At 39.8% G+C, this 11,831-nt stretch overlaps 1 protein-coding gene across 3 annotated transcripts in view; it reads right to left on the bottom strand.

Moving 5' to 3' along the window:
* Nucleotides 1–255: 255 nt before the first annotated feature.
* The window catches only part of SMARCA1 (SNF2 related chromatin remodeling ATPase 1), a 66,704-nt gene continuing 55,128 nt past the window's right edge, over nt 256–11,831 (bottom strand). For 2 of the 3 annotated variants that reach the window (XM_074962517.1, XM_074962516.1), the window contains exons 23-24: nt 1,769–1,879; nt 256–969 (exon numbers count right to left, since the gene is read on the bottom strand). In XM_074962517.1, the coding sequence (XP_074818618.1) occupies nt 898–969; nt 1,769–1,879 (183 nt within the window). In that variant the 3' untranslated portion in view covers nt 256–897. The remainder of the gene's footprint in view (nt 970–1,768; nt 1,880–11,831) is intronic. The other variant, XM_074962518.1, reaches the window with a different exon arrangement.

Here is an 11,831-nt window from a genome sequence, read left to right as displayed (position 1 = left end):
GAATCAGGGCCCGAGCACACAGAAAAATATTTTTCCACATATTTTTCTGCGATGTCTTCCCTCCTAAATATTTCAGACAATTTAAATGTAATGTTGACAGCAAGCATAGATGCTAGTTTTTATCATTTTTCCTGCTCTTGATCCTATCCTAATACTTTAGAAACAAGTATCTGGCTGACAAGTATCATCTGTTATTATGCTAATGTTCACAAACTACAGAGCAGCTAGAGCGGATACACAACGCAAAACAAAAAAAAAGGGTAAGAGTATATTTCTCCTCAAATCACTTTAATTCAATTTATTTTCCCACAGCCATATAAATTTAAAGTATGAAACAACAATACAGCTATAGAATCTAAGTTTTCTTTTAAAGCAGCAGCATATAAAACATATAAAAGCTAAAACCTCAGCACGAGCTTCAAAGAACAAGGACTGAGTGAATTTTGCTGAAGACATGTAATTCACAAAATACGATACACTAAAGCAGTGGTTTTCAACCTTTTTTCATTTGAGGACCCCTAAAAAATTTCGAATGGAGGTGTGGACCCCTTTGGAAATCTTAGACATAGTCTGCGTACCCCCCCGAGGTCCGTGGACCACAGGTTGAAAACCACTGTTCTATGGTAACGACAACCTTTAAAGGACCCCTTAGTCTGGAGACCCCAAGGGGCCGCAGCCCACAGATTGAAAACCACAGCACTAACGTACTGGAATGCATAAAATATAAAGCTACACATTATTTAAGTGAAGAAAGGCATTGTGTAATATACAAAATTTGCAAAAATTAAACCATGAGATTTTTCTGAGAGTACCATGAACACACAGAAGCTGGCAATTAACATTTGTAGATAGAAAGAAAAAGTGGCAGTTTTATATTTAGCATTCAGTTTCTCCACTTTACGACTTCACTTTCTTAGCATCCTTCTTCCCAGAACTCTCTGTTGCTGAATCTGCTTTTCTTTTCTGTGACTAAAGAAATAAAAACAAACAGCTTATTGTTTTTCAAATGTTGAAAAATATGAGCACATATGGTCAAATGTACTGTGAATATATTAAAATCTAGAATGACATGCCTATTCAGTCCGAAGATAGAGGCTCCAATTTACTATGCAACATATATTTCAACCATTCATATTCATAGTGCACAATAGAGGGCAAAAGAGAACCCCCCCGAAAAAGTTAAAGTTAAAATAAGCACAAAGGGCCACACTTTTTCATGATGAGCAGTACTCCACAAAGAGTTTTATTGGTTCAGTATTACACATCATGAATAAGGGTAGCAGGATTAGGCCCCTGGTTTGTGTATGTGGCTTTGCTTCTTCTATTTAATTCATCTGAAGAACTATTTAATTCATTAAATATCTCCCTCCAGTAATTAGTATTTTAGAGACTGGATAACAATGTGATATTAAAGTTTATGTAACACTATCCATTTACATCTTGTTGGGGTGTCTGGAGGGGGAATATTTTCCTCAAGGAATGCATCACACTCAGAAGACAGGTATCTCTATGCTACCTATATGGAAACCCTTTAAAGGGAATCAAAGACTTGAAGTTCTGATCTTCAGGAGTTATTACCCACACTTCCAGGGAGAGACAGATGAACACCTATGGTATCCACATAACCTCTTTCTCAGCAAACTAACCGTTTTGTTTTGGAGAAATCTGAGGTTACAGTTACCTTATTTTGCACTTCATTTCAACTAGACAAATCAATAAATGTTGAATCATGCCCCATTAAGAGGTAAGTAAATGCTGATAAATTTACCGCTGGAACTTTTGTTCCCTTTTTCTTCTTTTCAGCTCTCTCTTTTTCCTCAATTTCCATATTTTCTTTTTCTATCAATGATATGAGAGTATTGCAGCGTCTTTGGAATTCCTAAGAAGGGTAATAATCAAACATTAAATTCTGCAGCAGAGACTGCATCACTATATACACTGAAAGTCACTAAGGATTTCAAAACATCCTGAGACATTTTCAAAGGTGCTTGATTCCAACAATATGAACCAGATTATCCAAAGTGCTCAGGTCCCATCAAGAATTATGGGAGTTGCAGGGTCCTGAGCATTCTTGAATATCTGGCCACTTCATTTAAGTGCCTAAATGGGAGTAAGCAATTTTGATAACCTGGCCCTTTATTGTTTATTTAAAAGCATCTTGATACAGCAAAACGTGCCAGTCATGGCTGTGATTTGCACAGAATTTCTATAGATACCAAAGAAGTAATGTCTCCCTATGCGTCTCACATACATGAATTTGGCCGTTTCTTGCGATGTGTTCCCACATCAGCAGTATGATGCTCTGTAAGCATTAGCACAAGGGGTTATGAAATGAAAAAAATTTACTGACTTAAGCCAGTGGTAGAATATCTGAGCATGAGTACTAATTGATTATTAAAAAGTTTATGTAATGCCATAAATATATATGATACTGTGCCCCCTGCTCTAAAGGACTTACAGTTTAAAACAGAGGAGGTAAATAGGAGACAAGAAAAAGGACTTCATTTATAACAGCAAAGAGATTTCTGGTAAGAAGAGAAAGGAATGAAGGGTTCACGACAGAAATGGTTCCAAGGAGGGATATGAAGGAAGATTTGATGGGGCGCTTCCAAGATAGGAAGCGAGAGACTGTTCCAAACTGATGAAAAACATGACATGAGCTGAAAGATGCAGGAATGAGGAAATTATGTTTGTAGGTTTTTGGAAGTGAGGTGATATGGTAAGAGACAGGAAGCCAGCTAGTTAAGTGAAGTAAGGAAGGGGCTGTTGTGGCAAGAGATTACAGTCTAAATAGCCAAAGCATAGTATTACTATCCCCATTTTACAGATCAAAGTGTTTATTTCTTTTTGGCCCCTTGTCCTGCGCAGGCATCTGGTTCATGGGGGTTCCCCATACAAAAGATACTGGGGTTAAAAGGTCAAATTGCGATCTGTTAGTGAAACTTCCTTGAGGAAGTGAGGAGGACTCACACCAGAGATTTTCTGACATTCCAGGAAATGGAAAGCTAGGTTCTCCTGCAGAGCCAAGTTTTGGTTTCAGTGTGAAAATGGAGAGAAAAAGCAAAGATTCACTAAGCTAGGACCAATGTACAAAATTTAGCAAAAGGAGCAATTAAGCCAAATAGCTAAAGGATTTATCTGATTTAATCTCCTGTATGTCAAAGAACATTCTGATTGTTACTGCAAATTTTCTAAAGCTTTCTGTAGACAATGCACATAGCCTTCTCCAGTACTGAAGTGAGCTCCCAGATGGACAAGTTCCAGATAGATCTACAGCACTCATGTGAAGATTTATGAGAAGCTGCAACAGTAAACCCAGAGAGCACACACTGAGACTCAATCTGGGCTTTCATCAGAGATTTGGATTTTACTAGCCAATTATCTAAATATAACAGATCATGAACCCCTTGAATCCTTATGGATGGTAGCTGCTACTTTGGTTAGAATCTTTAAATTCGCAGAGCTGTGGCCAGACTGAAAGGATGGTCTGTGTGCAAAAATGGATTGGCTGTTGATCAGAACTATCAAACACAAAAAAAGATATGAGGCACGGTATATGGAGATGTGTCTAGAAGACCTATGGATGCTAAAAAAAGCTCCCTTTTTTATAGCTGCTACTCAGACTCAAACTATTCTAAATGGAATTGTTTGTTCTTCTAAAAGCAGTTTAGCCATTTGAGATGTAAGATTGCCCTGAAGCCTCTTGAATGCTTTGGCACTAAAAATAGACAAGAAATACCTGTCTACACTTTCTCGGAGGAGCTGGATGCTCTTGTTTATTGCATTTGTGGGGGACGGGGAAGAATCTGACAGATAAAGTGAAAACATTTCTTAAGCTTCACAGAGGAGAGAGAAATTCTATACTAAAGATAGCAATAATCTATTTGCCTGATGTCTCGATTTGATGACTCAAAAAAAAAAAAAAATAAAGGTGGGGTGAGGGAGGTCATTCTGTCCCCAATGAATAAGTGGGGTAAGGGCCAATCAGAGGTTTGCATGTGCTGGAATACAGGCCTCCCAAAGATCTTCCCAGCCCAATTAGTAATTATTGTAATACATAGACCCACAAAACTTAGATTTAAAAAATTATATATGATCTTCTGACACAGCCTAAAAGTCTTCCAGGTCGGGAGTCTTGCTTGACTTTGCTTTTAGTTTTAATATTTACTGTTGGGTTTTTTTCATCTCATCACCAGGAAGTCTGCCTCCCTGATTGGGAGCCTGATAACCCAACGTTCAGAACAGAGTTCCTGAAGGCAGCAACTCCGTGGAAAGGGAGAAGGAAGCCCGTCAAGTTTCTTAACATAAGAACAGGGCATTTCCCATGGTGAATAACAGTGTTTTTTGTCCTTCCAGTGTCTACAGGGGAACCGACTTCTGTGGTTAGGCCGAGTAGAAGGGGGCTGAGGCAAATAGCAACTGCAAAGGAAATTGCTTCACTGAAGATCTTGTTGAGGTAGCTTGCCAACTCCAGATGCAAAGCAACAAGGGATACTGTCAGATGGCAGAAGAGAGGCCAACAACATTTGAGCATATCTGTGGTAACACTGAGGGTTTTACCTTTTTCCTGTGGATACTGTCAGAAGTTTGTGGGAAGCTGCTGATTTATGAAAAAGGGAGGGGAAACCCCCATTTTAGCCTCAGCAGCAGAGTCCTGGCTCCCAGCACTTTCCAAGGCATTCTGTATCCAATAGATGGCCATTTCAGACAGAGCAATTTGTAACAACCCTCCTATTTTTCTGGTGGAGGAAGGTTCTCTGTACTTGGTGGTATCTTCTGAAGCAAAAAGATTCTCCTAAGAAGAGTGCTGCTGGTCAGCTTTCATTCCTCACAGAGGAGCAGTGACTGGATCCTGTGTGCACCAAAAGTAATTACTGCTTGTGACCAGAGAGTATTTTCTTCTTATTCATCTGTTTATCAATAATTTGGTGGAGTAGGGGAGAGCAATCTCATTACCTCCTGCAGAAACTAGTACTTTCTCCAAGTCCTCATATACAGCAATGCCAAATTACCTCCAGTGGCTTATACACTTGAAAAGAAGCAGAAGATTATTGTGCTAACTATTCTAAACATAGGAAAACAATCCAGCGCTCAAGGGACACAAGGGTGGGAGGATACTACTATCATACAATTCCCAACTACAGATAATGTCAATTTCCCTATGATCCATATAGCCTCCACTGATTCACACTCTTGGAGACTACAGAACTAAAAAGATGTCTTTATAAAAAGGACTTTTTGGCTTTATATCTGACTAAAGCCTGAATCTATAATATGAATGAAAAAATGCACCACCACCAATGACATTATGAAACCCAGTAAAAGATAATTTTAAAGTGGGAAATGATCACAAAACATTTTATCATTAAAATAATACAAAAATACTTTCTAAATAACTTAGACTGAATAAAATAGATAACATGGCAATACTCAATACCACATACAGATAAAAAGTATTAAGAAAAAGCAAAGGAGCTACAGGGCACTGTACATTAGTCCACTAACCGTTCAAATCTGAGGACCTGGATTCAAGTCTGTACTTAGATCAAGAGTGAAAGTTTATGAGTCATATCTCTGGATGTTCACATCACTAAACCACTAGATTTTACATGACTGGCACAGGAGTAGAATTGCAATGCTATGGTATATCTGTGGAGTGGGAATATTAGCTATGGGTAATTATGCACAGTCCTGCCCATTCTATGCCTGCCTCAAACCAGCATGATGAATCCCTCATTTTGAGGGCATTAAGTTCATTCACAATTTTTAAATAATACAAAGTAAGAAAAATGGGAAAAGAACTGGATCCTCATCTTAGAAATAATGTAAACAAAACAGATCTACCAATCTGGGAATCTTTCTGCCATGCAGTATCTATGTAGGTATTTTGAGTTATTTGTAAAAGTATGCCAGGATATTACATTGCTTTACTGCTCTCATATGGCAGAACTAACTGGACTACCTGCAGACCTGTTCACATGGCTTTTATTAAACAAACTCCATCATCAAGTAGGAAATACATGAAGATGAGCGTTTGGGAAGGGGCTTGGACCACTAGTACTTTTTGTTTCACAGCCTCTTTTGCAGTTTCTTCAGTCTACCTAGAAAAGGCAGCTAAATAATCTTTTAACATGTACAGACAATAGGAAACTTAAAAAGACTGACACCTTCAGTGCATGCCACTATGCTTCGACTGAGTACTATTTATTGAACTGATGTTTCTAGTAGATGGGTGACTACTAATATACCCCCCTTTCTATATCTATCAGTCGTCATAAAGCTTCAATACAACAAGCACAGAAAATATCAGTAAACTTGGGAGACTTATTCAGAGATTAAAGACTCCACATTACATTTCCTGTGCACTGAAAATCCTAGACACTAAGACTGCCTAAGTCTGAGTGACAGAAGGTCTGAATAACTTCTCTATGAAAGTCAGGGTCAGGTGAATGACAACAGGCAAAGGAATTGCCTACCACATTTGTGTGCCTGAACCTGACTTTAACAGACGGTACAACCTCAACGTCAGACACTGAATCAAGCTCCTGCTAAGAACTGCACTGAAGTGGGATACTTCAAAGCAATGTTCATAATCCCAAGGGGAAACCACTTCATTTGGACTACTACCCTCTTTGATACTACAGTGAAAAGAGTGACATTCTATGGAGCTGCCAACATTAAATTGTTACCATTTAATCACTTCTACTTTGTGGGTATCTTAAACACAAACATTTACTTAATATAAACTGTTCGTCTACAAGGGGGGAAATTAAATATCTGACTAGAAAGATATGTCAAAAAACCAGCAGAATTCATGCAATCAGAAGAAAAATCTTCTGACCACCTGTTCTTTGTTATGTGCTATCTTTGGGCTACCCAACAGGCCCTGTGGAGGCATCTCTGTGGGAAGGACAGAATGGAGGGTATAAGTTGCTGCCCTCTCAGCTACTGAAGGCAGGTGGCCAAGTTGGGGCACAGGAACACATGGGGATGGGGGCAGGAGGGTGGCTGAGTGGGGGCACAGACCCACATGAAGACAGGGTGGTGCAGGGACACATGGGGACAGGGGCAGATGTGCCTGACTGAATGGGAGATGCTAGGGGTCAGGCAGGATCTGCATGGGGGAGGCTCCCTAACAACCCCATCTCCTCCCCCCCCCGCCCCACACACTCAAAAAACCATACCAAAAAACCCGTTCCATACCTTTCCCACCCAACAACCCTCCAAGTTCACATCCAGTCTCCTTCCCAGCAATTACTTCCCTCTCCCTCAGCTCCTCCATTACCCGAGTCCCCCAAGCCTTTGCACTGCTTCTGAGGGGTGCGGGAAATAAGTTTCTGTACTGTAGTTTAAATGAATTATTACTTAAACTTCTGTATTAAGATGTAAGGAATCTGTCAAAACACATTTCCTGAATCTTTTTTGTTGTCTGTGTTGTTACAGACCTACTTGCTGACAGGGTATTTTGAAATAAAATTACCAAAATAATTGAAACTGGTGTGATTATATTGTGTTATTTTGACAAATAAAATATGCAGAATTTTAAAAGTTTTTGGCACAGAATTCCCCCAAAAGTAATACACTGACCTGTGAAAGCCACAGGTTCTGTATGTGTATGTAAAATGTACATAAGAGTTTTCCCCTTGTTAAGTTCTGTTCTCTTCATTTAAGTTTTTAAACTGCAGAGATTTCTCTTTTCACTCATTTTGTTACTGAATAAAATTCTATTATTTGGAAAATAATTCATCTTTATGAATTCACAACATATGCTACAGGATGCCTAGCAGTTTTGAAAGCACCCATTGACTCCTTAATATATAGCGTGACAACTCATAGGATCAGTGACATTGTAATAATCATAAGTGTGTAGCAAACACACAAAATTAATAGGTGCATTGACAGTGTTATATTCATACATAGCACCACACAAATTCCTAACAGGCCCCAAAATAACTGAGCCAGGTAGAGCACAGTCCATCAGAATACATTACTGTGGCTCACTGTTAAAGTGCTCTTTCAAAGCCTACCTGAAACAGATAGCTCTGTGTTAGTGCTTCTAATAGCCCTTGTGTCTGGCTTTTCAAACTCAGTAGACAGCCACTCCATCTCCATCCAGCAGCAGCTTTTCCCTCTTTGCTTCCGGGATATTTTAACAGGCAGCTACAACTATTGGGATTTTTTCCCCCCACTGAGATCTAATCTTGTGAATAAACACCACCAGCATCCCTTCAATCTACCAAAAAGCACATTTAACTGTGATTCTGCCTCTGGTGAGAGGGTAGCTGAATCTTTCCTTGGTGCTGTTTAGGTGTCTGGTGTACAGCTTCATGAGCCGGGGAGCAAGGGGTCCCCCAGGTTCACTTCAACATCACCAATATTAATTCATCAGTCATGAAAGAAAGTCTCTGCTTGTAGCTTACTGAACATTTCTCTGTTCTTAAAGATGAGAGTGTCCCTGACCAGCCAACACCGATATTGGTGAAGTGTCCCCAGTGTTCCAACGCCTGCATAACCATAGAAAAGTAGCCCTTTCTGTTGATGCACTACATGGCAAGGTCGTCTGATGCCAAAATAGGGATATGTATGCCATCTATTGCTCCACCACAATTCAGGATCCCCACTACTGCAAATCCATCCACTATGTCCTGCACATTGCTGAGTCACAGTCCTGCACAGCAGGAGACACACTTGCATGGCAATGGTCCCAGCAGTGGAATATCCAACTCCAAACTGATTTCCCACTGACCGGTGGCAATCTGGTGTTGCAAGTTTCCACTGTGCAATCGTCACTGGCTTCTCCATTGTCAGTCCAGCTCTCATCTTGGTGTCGCTGCACTGGACGGATGTGGTGAGCTCAGACAGATAGATCCAGAAATGTAGCCTTCCACATCTGAAAGTTCTGCAGACACTGCTCATCATCCCAAGCCTACATCACAATACGATTCCACCAGTCAGCGCTCCTTTCTCAGGCCCAGAAGCAGCACTCCATCTGCAGCTGCTCAGTGAATTCCACCAACCAACCTTGAACTGACTCTCACTGTGTCCCACAGTAATCTGTCCTCCAAGAAAGCCTCATGTTCCCCACTGATTCACTTCTTCTTATGCCTTTTCAAATACTGGAGGATCGTGCGTCCTGTGTTTGCAATGCTTATGACAATAGTGCCAAGCTGTGCAGGCTCCATGTTTCTGACAGCGAAGAAGGCCATTCGGAATTTTTTTTTAAAGGCATGAAAATTATGGGATATAGATGACATTATGGGATGGACACAGTTGCACTCGTGGAAGTTAACCCCTTGCTCCCAGTTACCCCCTGTGTGACTCATTTCTCCCCCACCATATGTTGCCAAAACTTCGCAAAAGACAGTGTGCTGGAGGATGGTGCGTTAAATACTGGGATACTTACTCACGGTGCACTGCACTGTGCATCAATATAGCACTCCTGGTGAGTATAGGCAGTGCCAACACTAGGAGTCAAGTATGCAGGTGCAAAAGAGTTATACTAACTGCAACAGCTTTACGCCGATGTAACTTGCATTGACCAAAGTTTGTAGTGTAGATGTGGCCTTAGAAATTGCCGATGGGAGAATCTGATTGGTCCATGCAAATAAGCTTCTGCCAGGATATTAGATGCTTCTACTAGAAACTAGAATATCCATCATGAATTTTGTCTTCAACCTCAAGCGCTCTAATATGGAATAATCCATATATTTTTCTTACAGGGAGTCAAGTCTTGAGGGAAAGGCTCTACTGCCCGTTGCTCATTTCTTTCAAGGTCGTTTGATACTTCTTGTCCAGGTTGGAAAGAGGAAAGAATTTTGTTCGTTCTTGTCATAGCTACAAAAACTAGGATTGCAACAGAGAAAGGAGGAGCACTGAACCATCACTGTTTGCACCACTGAAGATAGAGAATCTATCATGAGAGTAAAAGGGCATAGTCAAGCCAGAAAGTGTGTGGATAAGTCTGGACTATCGCCAATATTTACAGAAAACAGGCGCTCTGTCAGTCCAAAGGTCTTGGACTGGCAGAGAGCTCTTCCTCTGGAGAAATGCAGAAAAAGAGATTCAGAGAACAGGCACAAATTATGGCTTGGTGAGAATAACTATGATTCAGTAGGTCAGGGTATTGTCCATTCCTGAAGCACGAACACAAATAAAATAAAGAGGAAGATAATAATTACTAATCCTGTACACTTAAATAAGTCTTTGTGCAGTTAAGAAAAACTATTGTTTTACAGAAGCTCTCACTCTGTGATCTTAACCTGGGTAGGCCATCTGCTTTGGGAATAAAGAAATGCAGCAGAATTTATATTTGTTTTCTGAAGGAAATGAATAGGAAAGAGAAGATGGAGGAAAATTAGGCTATTTATATGGAATTCAAGAGACATCTAGTGGCTGGTAAGATACAGTGAAGTTTTTCTTGGACTGATATATAACAAGTCCTTTACAGAATTAAACTGCCTTGTCTACCCTATTTTACACAAGTTTGGCTATAAAATGCAAAATAAAAACAAACAACAACAACACTTCAACAAAAATCAGGATATTCATATGCAAACAGAAACTACATCACTAATGAAAGCCTAAGCATATCATCATGAGTCTGACAGAGTTTTGAGAGATTAAGAAAAATGAAAGTAATAAACATTAGAAATAATAATTACCTCTTAAAAGGTTTAGTTTAAAAATATTAGAAATTATGAATTGTCTGTAACTGGAAGGGGGCTTGCAGCCCAAACATTATCTCTGATTTTCATCTGTGTTCACAATGTATTGTTACTACTCCTTTATAGCCTGTAAGTATTATAATAGTAGAATAATCAGTTTAATAAATAAACTAATTTTAATAGACTAAGTTTGAAAAAGACTACTTAAACCAAAATATTCACTACATTTTGGGTCCCTCAATTTCTAACCCATTTCCACCCCCTTGTGTGGCTACTTACTCCTATCCCCTTGAGGAGGAGAACAACAACTATAATAATAAAACCTGTGAAGTTCTGGCCTCATGCTTTACCCTCATAAAATTTACCCACAAGAGATTAACAGGCACTTAGAAATAACTTAGCTGAATAAATTAGATACCATAGATGTGACCCTGTATGTTTATAGTTTTAAAATCCAACACTACCTGAAAAGGAAATTTAAGTTAGTAAAAATGGTATCTTCTACTAGTTAATAAGGGCAGATTTGGAAGGTAATCAAGGGGCAAGGGGGATGGTTGAGGGGATGGGGAATACATGGATAGGAAATGTGCTGGTAGTTGATATGTCAACCAGACCATCTTTGCTGTGTAATTATAAGCAGCTGTGGGAGTAGTCAGGAGGCATTTATGGCCTTTTTCCTACTGAAATGTGCTGTTCATTTTTGGGGGGCCATGTTCAAAGTCTTGGATGGGTATTTTATAAATAAATAAACCCTGATGGTGCTGCATGAACAAGGGAGGCTGGGTCTGCAATCACTAAAACAGGCAAAAAAAGAAATATCCAAGTTTGTGTATGGAATAGTACCTACCTCTTCTGGCCATCTTGTAGCATCTAGTCACTGACCTGCTTTGGACAACAGTGTATGATGGCCAGGCATGTGGGGGGGCGGGGAGAAAGAGGTTGTTCAATTCAAAGGGACACAGAAGAGCCTTTGTGGGGGGACAGACACCAGTGATCCCTTACTTCTCCCTCCCTCCAACCAACCAACTACACTAGTGCCAAGGACAATATGGCCTGTTACAAAGGAACTGTTGTGTCCAAACTTCCCAAGCTCTTTTTGCAAACAACTAAGATGAGATGAAAATTATGTTAAAAGTTGTGACCTCATCTTTGTAACAAACACTTTTT

This window comes from Natator depressus, chromosome 9, assembly GCF_965152275.1.
Source record: "Natator depressus isolate rNatDep1 chromosome 9, rNatDep2.hap1, whole genome shotgun sequence".
NCBI lineage: Eukaryota > Metazoa > Chordata > Testudines > Cheloniidae > Natator > Natator depressus.
This window is presented reverse-complemented; position numbering and strand designations above follow the sequence as displayed.